The 19,077-nt window shown below is 44.3% G+C and overlaps 1 protein-coding gene across 1 annotated transcript in view; it reads left to right on the top strand.

The window, feature by feature from the left end:
* Window positions 1-11,220, top strand: part of LOC126199681 (zinc finger protein basonuclin-2-like) — a 150,265-nt gene extending 139,045 nt beyond the window's left edge. The window contains exons 6-8 of the mRNA XM_049936608.1: window positions 2,172-2,342; window positions 2,373-2,473; window positions 7,191-11,220. Coding sequence (XP_049792565.1) covers window positions 2,172-2,342; window positions 2,373-2,473; window positions 7,191-8,556 — 1,638 coding nt within the window. The 3' untranslated portion in view covers window positions 8,557-11,220. The remainder of the gene's footprint in view (window positions 1-2,171; window positions 2,343-2,372; window positions 2,474-7,190) is intronic.
* The last annotated feature ends 7,857 nt before the right edge of the window (window positions 11,221-19,077 follow it).

Below are 19,077 nucleotides of genomic sequence, written 5' to 3'. Positions count from 1 at the left end.
TGTGTGTAGCAAGTATGCCTGAAATCGATCTAGTGCTTTAGGCGGAGACGTGGATAGACAAATACACCTTCACAATACGTAGGACTGTTTTCCTTTGACCTACTGTGTCTGTTTATGTAATAGGTCGTATTTCTAACATTTTTAAGTTATTACGTGTTGTTATTGATTACAAGTTTATATGTCAGAAGAGTGGTGATAATAATAGGTTAATAATGATAACAAAATACATCTGCACTAAAAAGACTTTGTCCAGGAAGACAAAACTGAAACACAATGAAACTGTGGTAAGACAACAAATACTCACTACAGTAGTAAATCTTAAACTCACCAAATCAGAAAAGAATGAAAGAATCCTAATAAAAGTACTAGGTCCCCAAGGCGGCAGTGAATCATGACACATATTAAGATCTAATACAGAACTGTATATGAAAGTTCAAAATTTAGGAGATGTAATGAGAGAAGGAATATTGAAATTCTGTGGATACGTATGTGCGATGAATAATAATAGATTGTATAAACAAATCTTTGACCTACTAAACAATCAGAAATTTAAAACAACATTATTGAGATAGGTAGGAAAAGATATTAAAATGCCAGGTTCGACTTGGAGACAATAACAAAGAAAACAGATTTTAAAGAATCAACAGAAAAGACAGTTGTTACTTAAAATCCGTCTTGAATGCAATTTTTTTTTTATTCATATGACCGGTTTCGGTTCATTCAGAACCATCTTCAGATCTGATATTTCAGTTACTGGAATAACCCGTCCAAATCCAGCAACTTTCACATGCACGTTTGCAATCAAGACAGATTTTAAGTAACATTATAAAATCACTGATTGCTGTTATCCCACAAGACATTATGTCCGTTTTTGCAAAGAAAAGACAGTGTTTCAGGATGGGAAGAATCAAGAACTGGATGAAAGTGATCACAAGATGAGCACGAACAACATTAACCAAGAATGAAAGGAGTGTGGACCCAAAGGAAACTATAGTCGAAAACAATGAAGCAGAAAAAATGTTGATTTATTGTACTCTTCAAAAGGGCTATTCAAAATAAAATAACAATAAAATAATAATAATAGCGATAGAACTGCAGGTCGGACTAACAAAAATTAAGCCGGAAGAAAATTGTAAATGTCATTGTCAAGCCATCGAGTCTAATCTATCAAATAAAGAAGCCTTCGTGTCACACAGTAACAAAATGGAAATGATCTGCCAACTAACTACAGCCATCTACAGTAAGAGATCTAGAGGTCAGAGGAGGGTTTGTGATGTATTACTGGTGTTTTTGGACCTTCTCATTCAGACTAGGATGAATATGAACCAGGATGATTATCCAACATACTCGATGACTAATTGTTGCCTCTTCTTCGTGATCACTCCCATGTTCCAAGACGATGACAGCTGTGGTCACAGCACTGCATGTATACGTTCCTGGTTTATCGCACACTCAGCCAGCTTATTGCACCCGACTGGCCCGCTGGAAAATCACGCAATCTTCATCCCATATACAGTATAACATCAGGGACTATTTAGAATAGTGGATGAAATCTAGCTATCTGTTATCACAGGAATTTAAAGACATATTGACAGTTAACCGACCATGTTTGTTTCAAAAATATGAAGAGGTTTTTCAGATACCGCTACCACTCACAAAACATGTTTTCTTGCGCTGTTGTTTGTGATGCCGTGTTTCAAGTTACCTTTCGAAATTTTAAAGGCGGTACCGGAAAACTCACTAACAGACAGCCACTTCACAAGTCCAAAGATGAGTACAACACATGTCGAGGCTTCACAAGATACTTTAATATCGACGTTCACTTGTGTTAAATGTTTTTTTTGTGTGCAGCCACTGTAGTCTGATGATGAGATGTAACCACGAAAGCTGTTGTTAATTAAATAACTAAATTAGTCAAAATTTGCGCCTTGTGGAGGTACTTCAAAAACTTTTTCCAGTTATCACTGAAATTTGCTAGCTCTGTCAAATACGATAATATATTAGTAGCTTCCACTGTACATGGGAGTCTCTTCTTCGCCGAAATAAGGCAATTATTTATGTCAGAGGTGTGTTTACATTTTAGTAGCGTAATTTTTTGTGCAGAGTCCTTACGTTACGCGTAAGGAAAATCTGGTCCCACGCAGGACTTGAGGAGTCTCCTTTGCCTGCAGGTGGAGGGCTGCAGCATGATGTTCAGCTCGCGGAGGTCGCGCAACCGGCACAGCGCCAACCCCAACCCCAAGCTGCACTCGCCGTACCTGCGGCGCAAGATGTCTCCGCACGACGGGCGGTCTGCGCAGGCGCGCCAGATGCTGCTGCCGCCCCCCGCCGCCGCCGCAGCCGCCGCCGCCGCCGCCGCGGCCGCCGCCGGCGACCCGCTGGCGCTGTCCTCGGCCCTCGGTTCGCTGCCCTTCCCGCCCTTCCCGCTGCTCATGCCGCCCCCGCACCTGCTCAAGCACGGACTCGACATGAGGTGAGCATAAGACGCAGACACCCTGTGGGCTACACCCGCACAAGTAGCCCACTGCTCGTGAGCAGATATGGAACTGATAGGCCTCCTCGGCCACCAGTGATAAGACACACATCTCGCATTCCGGAGGACGTTGGTTCGAATCTTCGTCTGTCCATCCAAATTTGATTTATCTGTGGTTTCGTTGAACATTTTATCGCAGTTGCTGGGATAGTTGCTCTGAAAACGATATGGACGATGTCCTTCCCCATTCTTCACCAATCCGCTTCTCTACTGACCTTAACTCCGATGTGTATTGAAACCCCTATTTTCCTCTTTTTTTTTTTTTTTTTTTTTTTTTTTTTTTTTTTTTTTTTTTTAGCCGGGGTGGCGGAGTCGTTCTAGGCGCTATAGTCTGGAACCGTGCGACCGCTACGGTCGCAGGTTCGAATCCTGCCTCGGGCATGGATGTGTGTGATGTCCTTAGGTTAGTTAGGTTTAAGTAGTTCTAGGTTCTAGGGAACTGATGACCTCAGAAGTTAAGTCCCATAGTGCTCAGAGCCATTTGAACCATTTTGAACCTTCCGTTTTTTCCTTTTCAGTTTAACCACAATCACTGTTAACAATCATACCAAACACCTCACCCTTATCGTTTTCTTCCATCTCGTCAGACTTCTTATGACTCTTCACATCTTTACAACTTACATTGCTTCGAGGACCCTAAACATCCACAGCCGATCCCCTGCAGGGCCTCGGCCGTCGGTCCATTTGCTGACTACCACCAAGATGACATAATCACCAACTCACAGCTTACTACTCCTAAAATCACATCTACCGCAGATTTCGACCTAGAATCTTCCTTGAGTGCATTACTATGGAGGTCTTTGACGCAAATGGAAAAGATAACTTACGTGCTGTAATCAGTATTTCGTATGCAATACCTTAAAACTTGCATGCTAATTGCTAATGCCTGACCTACAATCATCCGTGACTTATCTTATACCAACTGGAATGTCTCTAAAAATACATAGATACTCAAACTGGATTCAAATCTTTACCTTTTCTCACAGCCAAACGTGATATCTTCCATGTAACAGCAGGCCGCTGTGTCCGAACGGTTCTAGGCGCTTCAGTCTGTAACCGCGCGACCGCTACGGTCGCAGGTTCGAATCCTTCCTCGGGCATGGATGTGTGTGATGTCCTTAGGTTAATTAGGTTTAAGTAGTTCTAAATTCTAGGGGACTGATGACCTCAGATGTTGAGTCCCATAGTGCTCAGAGCCATTTGAACCATTTTTTCCATATTCCTACCAATTCCCTCTGTCCTTCTTTCGCTGTAACAAGGGCTTACACGGAGACCAGATGGAACTTGCAAAATCATATCTGTATACTGGACTCCAACTGCACAGACGGCCGCAGTGGCCGAGCGGTTCTACGCGCTTCAAACGGAACCGCGCGATCGCTACGGTCGCAGGTTCGAATCTTGCCTCAGGCATGGATGTGTGTGATGTACTTAAGTTACTTAAGTTAAAGTAGTTCTAAGTTCTAGGGTACTGATGACCTCAGATGTTGAAATCCTATAGTGTTCAGAGCCATTTTTCAACTGCAGATATTTGTCTGTAGGTATATACCATAGGATACTATAACTAGTATAAAAGAAATTAAACAAGATCTTCTGTTAGTATCACTGGTTATAGAGATTGTTCTTACAGTCAAAACAGTAACATTTAGTCCTGTCAATGAGGTCCATGAACGTGAAGTTTTCGTTATCTTCAGTGCTTTTTTCCTTCTGAGTCATCCGTCCTCTCAATGGTTTGATTAGCCCCGCCACGAATGCCCCTCGGGGGCAAACCTCTTCGGCTCAGAGTGGCCATCCCTCCCTAGATCAATGGTTCAAATGGCTCAGAGCACTGTGCGACTTAACTTCTGAGGTCATCAGTCACCTAGAACTTAGAACTAATTAAACCTAACTAACCTAAGAACATCACACACATCCATGCCCGAGGCAGGATTCGAACCTGCGACCGTAGCGGTCGCTCGGCTCCAGACTGTAGCGCCCAGAACCGCACGACCACTCCGGCCGGCCCTCCATAGATCCTCAGTTATTGTTAGATGTATTCCAATGTACGTACTCCCGTACAGTTTGCACCCTCTGAAGCTCCCTCTGCTACCATGGAGCCTATTTCCCGATGTCTTAACGCCTGTACCATTATCCTGTCTCTTTATATTGCTAGTGTTTTCCAAATGTTCCTTTCTTCGCTGATTATGCGGGGAATCTCCTTATATTGTATTATCAGTTACTGTATTATCAATTCACCTAATTTATTACATTATCTTATGTTATCAATTATATAAGTTATTTTCAGTTATGTTATCAGTTATATTATCGGTTCATCAAATTTTCAACATTTTTCTACAGAACTATATCTCAAACGCTTCGATTTTCTTCTTCTCCGGTTTTCATACAGTTCATGATTAACTTATTTTCAGAAATTTCTGCTTCAAATTAAGGTCTGTATTTGATACCATTACACTCATCTGTGCCAGGAATGCTTTCTTCATGCGTGCTAGTCTCCTTTTTACACCCTCCTTTCTTCACCTGTCATGTGTTATTCTGCTTCTGAGGTAGCAAAATCCTTAATTTCGTCTGCTTCGTGATCGCCAATTTTGATATTAAATAAATCGCTATTATCATTTGTGCTACTTCTCATCACTTTTGTCTTTTCTTACGATTTACTTTCAATCCATATTCTGTACTAGTTAAACTGTTCTTTGGATTTAAGTGATGCTGTACTTCTTCTTGACGTTCACTTAGCATAACAATGCCATCAACGAATCTCATCATTGATATACTTTCAGAGTGAATTTTAATCTCACTCTTGAACCTTTCTTTTATTTGCATCATTGCTTCTTCGGTGTATATATTGAACTGCTGGGGCGAAAGGGTGCGTCCTTGTCTAAAACCCTCTTTCATCCAAGCATTTCGTTCTTCATCTTCCAGCCTTATTCTTCCCACTAGGTTCTTGTACATACTGCGTATTACCTGTCCTTCCCTATTGTTTACTAGTATTTTTCTCAGAATTTCCAAAATCTTGCGCCGTTTTACACTGTCGAAACTTTCCTCTAGGTCGAGAGTTCCTGTGAGCCTGTCCTGATTTTTCTTCATTCACACTTCCATTACTTAGGGCAACGTGGTAACGGCCTCTCTCGTGCCTTTACTTTTCCTAAGGCCACACCGATCGTCGTCTAACAGATCCTCAATTTTCTTTTCCATTCTTCTGTATGCTACTCTTGTCAGCAACGTGGATGCATGAGCTGCTAAGCTACCTGTGCGGTAGTTCTCGTACTTATCTGCCCTCGCTGTCTTCGTAATTGTTTGGACGATATTTTTCTGGAAGTGTGATAGTACTTCACCAGTCTCGTAGATTCTACACACCAGATGGAATACTCGTTGGGTTGCCATTCCACCTCCCCCCCCCCCCCCCCCTCAATGATTTTAGAAGTTCTGATGGAGTGTTATCTATCCCTTCCATCTTATTTGATCAGAAGTCTCCCAGAGTTCTTTTCAATTCTGACGCTAGTAGTGGATTCCTTATGTCTTCCATATCGGCTCCAGTTTCTTTTATCGCATCATCAGACTAGCCCCCTCTCTCATACCTAACTTCAGTGTAGTCCTTCGAGCTATTCGCTCTCTCCACTGCGTTTAATAATAGAATTCCCGTTGCACTCGTAATGTTACCACAATTGCTTTTAATTTCACCGAAGGTTGTTTGGACGTCTCTAAATGGAGAATAAGTCCTCCAGCCGATCATTTGTCCCTTGATTTCCTCCTATCTTTCCTGGAGCCATTTCGCCTTCGCAGTCCTTCAGTGCTTACAACTTAATATGCTTAATTGATTACTTGACTGATGCTCGTGAAAAGTGCTTACAATTTAATATGCTTAGTTGATTACTTGACTGGTGCACATGGGAAAGTTCATCTATCGTGGCCACAAGGTTGTGTAAGGAGTTGAGACACCATGGTTTTTATCTAGATTTACAAGGTAATTTACGCACTCTAACATGACTGCAATTAGTGCGCAGCACGCCACGATTTACACAACTGATTAGCTGCTTGATGGACGTGTACCTGTCACGTAGACAGACAAAAAACATTGTCCCTACTGTAGGGAGAGGGTCATTGCAGCCACTGTTGTTATATCGATAGCAAAACGTCTTTCAGTTCTTCCTATGAAAAAGTATACTGGTCTCAGAATGTATCCATTTCTAGATCATTGTATACTGGTTTTCCTTTTTTGTTTGCTGAGCAGTACCAACTTTCAAATTATTTTAAGACGCTTTGAATGTATTTATTAGTGGGGTCCTTCTTCAGCCGGCCGCGGTTGTCTAGCGGTTCTAGGCGCTCAGTCCGGAACCGCGCGACTGCTACGGTCGCAGGTTCGAATCCTGCCTCGGGCATGGATGTGTGTGATGTCCTTAGGTTAGTTAGGTTTAAGTAGTTCTAAGTTCTAGGGGACTGATGACCACAGATGTTAAGTCCCATAGTGCTCAGAGCCATTTGAACCATTTTTTGATCCTTCTTCGCACTGCCCTACATAGTGCTCTTGTATGAGGTCAGTCAGACAAGGTTTTCTTGAATTAGAAATTATTGCGGCCACCACGGTCTTTAACCACAGCAACTCTAGCTGATATGTAGTGCTTTTGTGCACAATAGCTGTTAATAACGATGTACCCGTGTGCAGGTTCAGCGAGGAATGCCGCCAGGAACAGTGGAATAGTGTGAGCCTGGCAAGGCCTGTGGAGGACAACGCGGCGTCGAGCAGCAGCAGCCGACCCACCGAGGAGGACGACATGTTCGACGACGACGACTACGGCATCGTCGTCGACGGAGACATGGACGACGACGAGATGGAAGAACGCGACGAAACTGACGACCATTCTTCGAAGAACGACGAGGCGGAAGACGCCAGCGTGACCGACTCGCAGGCCAGTGGGGCGCAGCTCAGCGTCGAGACCAAGACTGACGAAGAGGTGCAGAGCAACCCGGAAGGCGGCGACGCCCCTCTGGAGCCGGCCGACGGCGCCGGCCTCAAGCAGGAGCAGGCCGCGGACGGCGTCTCGTCCCCGAAGAGTTCCCGCAAGAGGAAGAACAGAAATCCGACGCGCTTCATGGTGTCAAACCACAAAGAAGGTACGACGTCGGCAGAGGACGGGTCTGTGTGTGACGAAACGTACGACTCGGCTGCTTGTAATGAGGAGAGGAGTGACAACGGAAGACTGACGGCGCAGGTGAAAATGGAGCCGATGGAAGAGGACGAGAAGGTAAACGCGAAAGAAGACTGGCAAGGAAGACAGGAGAGTGAAGACGCGGCGCACTGTGAGAGTGCCAGGAGTGACAATGCCGACTGCGAGTCCAGCAGGATAGGTCCTGACGAACAGTGTTGGGAGAAAAAGGAAGAAACTGCGAGCGTGAAATTAGAGCCCGACTACCAGTCTGCCTCCTGCGGGAGTATCAAGCGGGAGTTCTCCGACCAGATGGCGGCAGCGGCGGACCAGGCTGCCGGTGGGTTCTACTACCAGCGCCACCAGTCCGCCGACTCCTCGTTCAGCGTGGGCAGCGCGCTGCAGCAGCTGGAGTGCCTCTCGCAGCGGCAGTTCAGCGGCCTGCAGTACCCACAGCACGGCACCGGCCAGCAGAGCCCCGCCTCGGCGGCGCCGTCCACCAGCCCCTCCGGCTCGTCCAAGGACTCGAGCGGCGGCTGCGACGACTGCTGCCTGCCCGAGGTGGACCCGGAGAACCCGCGGCGCTGCCCCGTCTGCGGCGACGTGCTGGCCGACGTGTTCGCGGTGCGCGCGCACATGCAGAGCGCGCACATGCGGCTGGTGCACGCGTGCAGCTTCCAGGGCTGCAAGGCGGCCTTCCCGTCGCGCCGCAGCCGCGACCGCCACAGCGACAACCTGCGCATGCACCGCCGCCTGCTGTCCGCGCCGCACTCGGACGCAGCGTCCGCCGCCGCCGCCGCGCTCTTCGCCGATATGATGGCCTACAGCGACGCCGCCAGCGAGGCGTTCGCCAAGCAGTGCCAGCCCAGGTCTGTCGACATGTGAACTGGAACTGATCCGAGGTGCTCCAGAGCCGGTGCTGCCTCACTACTTCCCCAGTCCTCCCCCAGGTCTGTCGACATGTGAACTGGAACTGGTCCGAGGTGCTCCAGAGCTGGTGCTGCTTCACTACTTCCCGAGTCCTCCCCTAGGTCTGTCGACATGTGAACTGGAACTAATCCGAGGTGCTCCAGAGCCGGCGCTGCCTCACTACTTCCCCAATCCTCCTACTGTGCCGCTGTTTAGAAACCGACCAACCACCTCGAACGAGTAATCCAATAAACACTACTTTTCGCGCTTCCCCGTCAGTGCCGCGCTACCGCTCATCAGCGCACTAATGCCCAGCCGTAGTACTGCTCTCTGAAACAAGGTCTAGAAGACACATGTGAAGTCGCTAGGCACCCGTTCCCTAATCAGTGCCACCACAAGTGTTTCGACATCTGAACTGACCCGAGGTTCTTCAGAACCGATATGCCTCAGTACAACTCCTGTCCTCCTACTGTGCCACAGTGGAGCAGAGGAAGCGAACTCTTTGGGTCGAGTAACCCTATAACATTACTTCTCATGCTGGCCTATCAAAGCCAGGAAGTGATCTACTGGTAAAGTGATGCATATACATAATTGCCGTCTTCAAAGTCACGTTTAGTAACCTCACATTTTTAATACGTCAAAACTTTTCCCTCTATTTTAAATTCAGAAAAATTTTGTGCCATCTAACAAGGACACAATACAAAGCCTATTAGAAGACAGCAATATTCTGTATGTATACATACAGGACAGATGTTAACGTTCGTGCTGTGACGCATGTCAGAAGGGAATGAACCTTTCAACTTTCTTCTACAGTTCAAAGATGGAGCAGTACTAGCTAGTGACTGACGCCAAGTTCTATTTGAAACTATACAGAGAAGATAGCGAGCACACTTGCTAATCAGAATATTGGGGATGCTAAACGGGAAAAAACCCTTGATACTGTCGATAACCTACACTGGAGTCATACAGGATTAGCAGTAAGAGATGAGTTGGACAGTTGTGATATCTGTAATTGGAGATTGTGGAATGTTTTCGACTGATTGTGATTGATTCGTCAGCAAGATGATAAACTGGTGTAATGCTGATGCAAGTGAATATATGACGGAGTTGATGTTGTCGAAGTCAAGCAATTTAAAATGTTGACTGGACAAAAGGAGTACATTTATGTATACGACTTTATTGGTAAATATGTGTAAAATAATACCTACGCAGGAAGGACAGCAGAGATGAAGAAAGAGACAGAGACAGACAGGGAGAGAGAGAGAGAGAGAGAGAGAGAGAGAGAGAGAGAGAGAGAGAACGTTTGGAAGAGTAGAGATCAATGCCAGACAGACAGAAGTTTGTCATCTGAGTCGGCAGATCAACACATGAAGTGGTGTATGTGAAGCGTGCAGTACGAGTTGATAACATGCCATTATGATTCATCCAAAATTATACGTTTTAACTGTATGTAAAACAATACAGATACTTACACAGGAAATGGTCTGCCCTTAGATGCCACGTTCGTGATGGTTTGTTACCACACAAACTTCAGCTTGCGGACAGGTTATTTCCGTTATTGTTGTACGCTTCCCCATAACGAATCATTACGTGATTAAGTGAGCATGGTCATGCTTGAGGCAGAAGTATGAATGCAGAGTCACTACTCCAGTGGTTCATGTCTGACTGACATAACACCCTAATGTTGCTGGGATTTCAGTATTATGTGTTTATACGTATTCTTTTTCTCATTTTCTTTATTCTGTTTTGAAGTTCTGTATACTCTGGTAATACCCAGTGTAGCGTGAGTGGCAAAATTTTGATGTTTCTGTTGAAGTACAATAGCAGAAGCCACATCGAAACAACTGTACAAGTTAATCATTTTAGATGCATTCTGCAGCAAATTTTCCGTTACCTAACTTCATCCACAGCAGTTTTAATAGTGTGTGCAATTTTATAGTAGAATATTATGTATTAGAGATCATCTAATAAGAGACGTTATTCCCATATTACATAGCATATTTCGCAGACTTTTTATTTGTATTGATTCAATTTTAAGTTTTCATTGTGATTTCTAATAATATAAGCTAATATACTCGTTTTCCAAACTGTTTACTGAAGGCAGTTGTAGAATACAGGCCACTTGGACAACCGACGTAGTCTTGCTTTCCGACCAGAAAACTTTTGTGCTTTACGAGCTGTTTCATTTAGTGCAATGTGCTGAATATGTGACAGTCATGTATAATAATTTATGTGTATAGAACCCTGAGGGTGATTTTCGTATAATGTGGTGCTGTAAATACATGAGAGAACTCTGAATGTCGTTATGTAGATCATGGAAACATGTAAACCCATCCGTCGCTTTATAAATGTAACATTATCAGAATCGTAATTCATAGCCTACATGTATTAGAGAAATTGATGTGCTGTGTCTTCTTTAAATGTAATAACAGAAATTTACAATTGATTTATGATCTGCTCTTCAGCATGATAGGCAATAAGAAACTTAGTTTCTACATTTTATGAACTGTATTTCCTACATAGTAATGTTAAGTGTTTCCTTTATTACTATAGTACAGCTATTTACATGTCGCAGTCATAACCATTTGATAACTTAAGGAAAATAAGTTAGAGGACAGTAGATAGTATTTGCTAAATACGTACTGCAATAAATTCTCTTATAGTGAAACGTACGTTTTCCTTGAGAAATGTTTCAATTAAAGGTCTGCGATCTAATCCCAGCATTCTTATTTGATTTCCTGCCTTTACATATAGTACTTAAGGATGCATAATTTCAGAAACACTGCAACTCTGTTTCCGAAATCAATTGTTACATCTATTTCGCCTAAGTAAGATACTCAAAATCAAAATCTCCTTTTGTTACGTAGAAAATAAGCTGAAGCAGAAATTGATCGATACGGAAAACTGATGATGCGATGCTGTTATCTTTTGAAAACAATAAAGTGATACACTGATTGGCGACTCTGTTCATTCATCCATCTCATTTTTCATCTCATGCTCTGATTTCACAAAGCATTCTGAAAGAGGGACGTTAAAATTGAAACGTCCCCTTTTTGAACAATTTTACAAGACTGAGCTTAACCTGACACACAATATTTTTTAGCGCAACGCAATCTGACTTTCACAAAATCCCTACAAAAGAATGGCCCTGACTAACATTAAACTATACCTTTCACAAATCACTAAATCACTTACCTCACAATAATCTTCGTTTCTCCCACTACTGCAATACAGCAAGCGCCACTACTGCCAGCTAAATAAAAGATTCAAACTATGGAAGGCACTAACTACTGATAGGGATAGTTAGCAAACTAAAGATATTAATAGAAAACAAACAATGTATTTACCTTGATATCATCATATATAAATATAGCAGTTCATGACAAATTTCAAAACTCCGCCATCTCTCTCCCCACATCCACCACTGCTGGCGGATCACCTCCAACTGCGCAACGCTACGCGCTGTTCACAGCCAGCTGCCTAACACTACAATGGCGAGTATTACAACAATGCAAAACAGCCACAGACTGCACACAGCACAGCCAGTGATTTTCATACAGAGGTGGCGTTACCAATAAAAAAACCTAAACAGCCTACTTACAAAATATTGATTAATTTCCGAATAACACGACGAACGAAACGAGCGAACGATGTATTAGGCCGCTGCTGAGTAGCATTGATATTATGCAAAGTGCTAACCAGGTTCTTAAGAGACTAGAGGCTGAGGTGATAAAAATCATGGGGTAGCTCGTAATATCGCGCCGGATCTGCTTTTGCCCAGTGCAGTGCAACAACTAGACGTGCTATGGACTCAACAAGTCGTTGAAAGTTCCGTGCAGAAATACTGACCGCGCTGCCTCTACAGCCATCGGTAATTGCGAAAGTGTTGGCGGTGCAGGAATTTGTGGACGACTCGACCTCTCGATCATGTCTCATACAGGTTCGATAGCCTTCATGTCGGGCGCTCTAATCGTCCAGAACGTTCTTCAATCCAATCGCGAACAATTGTGGCCCGGTGACATGGCACATTGTCATCCATAAAAATTCCATCGTTGTTTGGGAATGGTCTCCAAGTACTCGAACATAACTATTTACAGTCGATAATCCGTTTAGGTGGACGAAAAGAACCACTCCATTCCATGTAAACACAGCTTACACAGTTATGAAGCCACCACCAGCTTGCACAGTGCCTTCTACATCTACATCTACATCCATACTCCGCAAGCCACCTGATGGTGTGTGGCGGAGGGTACTATGAGCACCACTATCGGTTCTCCCTCCTATTCCAGTCTCGTATTGTTCCTGGAAAGAAAGATTGTCGGTATGCCTCTGCGTTGGCTCTAATCTCTCTGATTTTATCTTCATGGTCTCTTCGCGAGATATGCGTACCTGGCAGCAATATACTGCTTGACTCCTCGGTGAAGGTATGTTTTCGAAACTTCAACAAAAGCCCGTACCGAGCTACTGAGCGTCTCTCCTGCAGAGTCTTCCACTGGAGTTTATCTGTCATCTCCGTAACACTTTCGTGATTACTAAATGATCCTGTAACGAAGCGCGCTGCTCTCCGTTGGATCTTCTCTCTCTCTTCTATAAACCCTATCTAGTACGGATCCCACACTGCTGAGCAGTATTCAAGCAGTGGGCGAACAAGCGTACTGTATTTTACTTCCCTTGTTTTCGGATTGCATTTCCTTAGGGTTCTTCCAATGAATCTCAGTCTGGCATCTGCTTTACCGACGATCAACTTTATTTGATCATTTCATTTTAAATCACTCCTAATGCCTACTCCCAGATAATTTATGGAATTAACTGCTTCCAGTTGCTGACCTGCTTTATTGTAGCTAAATGATAAGGGATCTTTCTTTCTATGTATTCGCAGCACATTACACTTGTCTACATTGAGATTCAATTGCCATTCCCTGCACCATGCGTCAATTAGTTGCAGATCCTCGTGCATTTCAGTACAATTTTCCATAATTACAACCTCTCGATATACCACAGCATCATCCGCAAAAAGCCTCAGTGAAATTCCGATGTCATCCACAAGGTCATTTATGTATATTATGAATAGCAACGGTCCTACGACACTACCCTGCGGCACACCTGAAATCACTCTTGCTTCGGAAGACTTCTCTCCATTGAGAATGATTCGCTGTATTCTGTTATCTAGGAACTCTTCAATCCAATCACACAATTGGTCTGATAGTCCAGATGCTCTTACTTTGTTCATTAAACGACTGTGGGGAACTGTATTGAACGCCTTGCGGAAGTCAAGAAGCGCGGCATCTACCTGGGAACCCGTGTCTATGGCCCTCTGAGTCTCGTGGACGCATAGCGCGAGCTGGGTTTCACACGATCGTCTTTTTCGGAACCCATGCTGATTCCTTGCCTTGTTTACAACTTGCGTGCTTGGCCTCGTGAAGTTTGCGTCACAGTCGAACCCTACCATCAACTCTTACCGACAGAAACCAGGAATCATCCGACCAGGATACGGTTTTTCAGTCGTCTAGGGTCCAACCGATATGGTATCGAGGCCAGCAGAGGCGCTGCAGCTGATGTATTGTTAGTGAAGGCACTCGCGTCGGTTGTCTGCTGCCATAGCCCATTAACGCCAAAATTTCGCCGCATTGTCCTAACGGATACGTTCGTCGTAGGTCCCACATTGATTTTTGCTGTTATTTGGCGCAATGATGCTTGTCTGTTAGAGCTGACAACTCTACTCAAAAGCCGCTGCTCACGGTAGTCGATGAAGATCGTCGACCAACTGACCTGTACGCGGTGAGAGCTAATTGCTGATAACTGGTATTCTCGGCACACTCTTGACACTGTGGATCTCTGAATATTGAGTTGCCTATCCATTTATGAAATGGAATGTACCTTGCATATAACTCCAACTACCATTCCGATTTGAAAGTGTGTTAAATTGCGACATGCGGCCATAATGACGTCGTAGACCATTTCACACGGATCACCTGAGCACAAATGACAGTTGGGCCGGTGCGCTGCCGTTTTATACGTTGTGTACACGATGCTACCACCAACGCTATCCCGTGCGTTTTGTACCTCACAGTGTACACAGTTACCGTTTAATCGATTGTTCAACCGTTCTGCGCCGTAAATTACAGACAACTGGAAAAGAAACGCCATGAAGCAGTAACCTCTCTCAAATGAACTGTCATTTACGTACTGTAGAGACTGTAGCCTGTACATAACCGTAGTTACAGTGTCATAAACGTTATCTTCATCAACACTTTCAGCATCTTCTATAGGTTCACTTTGCTGCAACATAGTACCGCGTAAGAGCGTCTATAGCCTTGATAGAACCATCAGTTCTGAGAGTAAGAGACTTCGCAAGTTTCTTCACCTATGCCATACCCATATGAAGACACTGATTAATTATTATCGCCAAGAATTCGACGCGCAGGTCGCCGAAGTGGCGTCAACTCGAAAGACCTGCACCAGGCGTACGGTCTACCCGACGGGAGGACCTAGCCACACGACATTTCATTTCATTTCATCGCCCAGAATCACGGAAGTGTTGGGGTTCTGACTGCTGCGTTTCGCCTACTGTTCCAAATAGTACCAGACGTTTGCGGACAGTCCTGTGAACAAGGCTCTTGGAAGCTGGGACTGTTCGCAGCATACTAAAATGAATATACGGAAGAAAGATCAACACTTGGTCACGGAGAGAGTTAGAGTAAACATCCTGGTTCATGTTCGCACTAGCCTGAATGAGTCATGGTATGAGAAACATACACAGATAGAAAAGCACATAATCACCTGCAGCCTGAGTAACAACCTCCACACATTGCGTGTTAAATGTCACATTAGCCATCATTTGAAAAGAAGCGACAGCGTGGCTCACTACGTACCTACATTCAGTTACTGTCCAGTTTCTGAGTTGTGTGGTCCACTGAAGACGTGCAAATATATGTGTACCTATGAGTAATAGCCTTTTGCGGTGTTCACGACTCCAAATGGCCATAGCATTCAGTTCTTTTTGCATTGTTCGCTCAGATAGTTTTTGAGATGGATCTGCATTCACAGTCAACGGCAATATCCACAGGCTTTGAAATTCCCTGTCGGTTGAGGTCTTTATATACGACCATTGTTCTTACACCGTGTTACCTGAGTGCGAGTGGTAAACCATTCATTGTAGACATGTTGTACAGTCCACGATGATATATCAACACACTGGTCAACTTCATTTACGGAGCCGCCATGGACAAGATCAGGCACGACAGATTCTTTATCCCATTCTATCACGTATTCACGCGGATCCATATTAATGTGCAGATTCCACACAATCAACGACCCATTTACACGCCACTTCACTGCCACGACATACGTCAGCCAAGGAGGGTCACGTGACCTCCTGGTACCAGTTTTACAACATCTACAGCGGTCCGGCGAGATCCGTTAGCCCTTTTGACGTGGTGACTAGTGTCTTGTCAAAGAGCTTATGTTCGTATCTCTTTGTGTAAGACTACAACGCTTAACATCACTGCTTAAAGAAGTGACTGGACCCAGTTTCACTTGACTAATGTTGTGATTAACATCTAGGAAAATATTTCTCCTACAGCGAGTGATTCAGCAGTGGCTACCCATGGGTTTTATGCAACCCGCAATGCCACGTGTAAGATTTACATATTCTCTCGCTCGTTCTGTGCAAACTGTTAGTTCTACAGAAGAAAATGAACAGGAAATTTAATGTAGTTACATTTTGTACAGGGATAAATTTTCACAAAAGGCCGTAGTTTTCGAATTATTCAAGGAAAAGGAGCAAAATTTACCTTCAAACACGTTTTTCTTTAATAACTCGAAAACTGTGGCCTCCACCGAAAACATCGCAGTACAAAATTTATCTACATTAAATTTCCTACAAGAAAATCCTATTCATTTTTTATGTAGGACTGACAGTTTGTGTGTAGCCAGCGAGAAAATATGAAAATCTCGTACGTGCACTTAGAAGGCGTTCGGGTTGCATAAAACGTATCGGTAGGGGCAGATGAATCGCCCTGCGTACTCGTAGTTTCCAGCTGCGGCAACCAGCCTGTGTTTTTACTGGGCAAATAATCTAAATGAGTTTCAAGTTTGCTAGAGCTAGTCAAGAATTAGACATTCTACTAAGTCACTGCGTCGTCACCAAACAGTTTGAATGTGCTGTTCAAACTGGCTGACATGTCTTTCATATGGACAGCAGTTACTGGTGCAATTGCGACTTCATACCACTTTCTGGTATTCTTACGAAACTGTTGAAGATCTGTTAACGCTAATTGGAGCAGTACTCAGTCTGTCTATTCTGTTTATCATCGAGAACAGGACAGGCAGTCAGCTGGTGGGAAGAAGCCACTGAAGGCAGGAGCAGCAGCCTGCTCGGCTTCCGTCCGCCGTGAGGACATCCGGCGACCAGCGTCCCCGCGGCGCTCTCAATTAGTCACGCCCGCCTGGCGCACAATGACGGAATGTATAAGGAACGGCCTCTTCATTAGCCCTGCAGCTAATTGTCTCATGCAATATGTAGCAGCAGGACGCTGCGCCGTTGCCTAAGGTCCGCCCTGGTCGTGTTCGTCAGACGGGTTACGCGGTTTTCACCACTGGGCGAGAACTGCCCCATTCCGCAGTTGAACCACGAACTTTCTCTCGCTGAATGAATAGTCCTGTAATCCAGCTCAATACTAGAATTAACCTCGTGTCATTTTCATTCCGTTCACAAATCAAACATGTTCAAATACAATCTGAAGGCGACGACAGCCGCAGTTCTTAGGTGTCGCAGCTGTGATTTCTGACAGAACGAGTTAGTGGAGATATCTCAGTGAGCTCTAGAGGTCATAATTTAAGGGGAGTACAGTTTGGATTTAATTCTGCGAAGCGTGCAGTGAGAATATCATGTAAAGCTGCTAGTAGACTACCTTGAAACATCTTATTGAGTGATATAGTGATACTTTCACCTACATGTCAATACAGGTACCTCACAACGCAGCGCTCGTCGAACGACGGCAAGCGGGCCGGCCGCAGTGGCCGAGCGGTTCTAGGCGCTACAGTCTGGAACCACGCGACCGCTATGGTCGGAGTTTCGAATCCTGCTTCGGGCATGGATGTGTGTGATGTCCTTAGGTTAGTTAGATTTAAGTAGTTCTAAGTTCTAGGGGATTGATCACCTCAGAAGTTAAGTCCCATAGAGCTCAGAGCCATTTGAGCCGTTTTATTTTACGGCAAGCGAAACCGCAAGCCTCCGGATCAAGTAGGGGTGAGAAGGTAATGTGGTCAGGCTGGGGAAAGGGGTCCCTGCTTATTTGATATCTTCAGTAGTGCTGCTTCCTGCCGAGAAGTGGTCAAACTGTAATCGACACCATTAGCGTTCAAAAAATGGCTGGCTCTGAGCACTATGGGACTTAACATCTGAGATCATCAGTCCCCTAGAACTTAGAACTACTTAAACCTAACTAACCTAAGGACATCACACACATCCATGCCCGAGGCAGGATTAGAACCTGCGACCGTAGCAGTCGCGCGGTTCCGGACTGAAGCGTCTAGAACCTCTCTGCCACATGGCCGGCTACACCATTAGCGTTGTCAGTGACGTCGACAAAGGAATCTTTCTGTGAAAACATTTAGGTTTTTCGATCCTTTGACGTAATTTAAGTCACTCATTTTACTTTAGTTGCTTCACTCTATGTAGAGCAATAGTTTTTTGCGACATCACGGTTCACGCAATGACTTTTGGCTTACAAATATGTCACTGTCGTTTCCTCCGTTGTGCGGTTTCGCGTGTTGGATGCTGATACAGACATGGCGTTCGATCGGGAAAACTGGTCACGCTACACGTCAGGAAAAGTGGCCAAGGTGGCCACTCTTCCTGACAGATGGCCACTATTCCCTACAATTCATTGTCAATTTGTTTGTCCATATTATACGGATAGTATAGGAATTGAAATTAAACCATTAGAAATGGTTTTATATACAGAACTAATATCCGTTATACTGCTCTTGTGCAAGAATTTTGCTAGAGGTTCATGATACCAAGAAAATACTTCCAGAAAATGGAGCAACAAACGTGAGACCCTGCTGTAATGCAAAAGGTAATGCAGCAATTTTAACATGCCCTCTTCGGCAGCAGCAAAATAATTCATTATTCCAGGTAATACCCAAAAACCAAGAGTTCTTCGGAAAAATAAAGGTGCAGTTGACAGTAAAAAGGGTATGGGCAGCTTAACGGTGAAGAACAAGAGTAAGAAATCCTTAATTATATATTTGGAATAGAAAAGCAATTTGTAATGGAGACGACGACAACTTCACGATCGAATTTTGTGCATGACTTAACGTTGTTACTAAACCGATAAATTGTGAGTGAATTAGACTGAAATAGTAATCCATAATTAATCCTTTATTTCTCTACTTATATAATTAGAAATTGTTAACCTTTTTGTGCCAACAATGTAATGCAACACGTTTCTTTCTCGTTAGTATTATTGTTCTCCTAATAATAATCAATGG

This window comes from Schistocerca nitens, chromosome 8 (assembly GCF_023898315.1).
Source record: "Schistocerca nitens isolate TAMUIC-IGC-003100 chromosome 8, iqSchNite1.1, whole genome shotgun sequence".
Taxonomy (NCBI): domain Eukaryota; kingdom Metazoa; phylum Arthropoda; class Insecta; order Orthoptera; family Acrididae; genus Schistocerca; species Schistocerca nitens.
The sequence above is the reverse complement of the archived record's forward strand: the minus strand, read 5'-3'. Positions and strand labels throughout refer to the sequence as shown.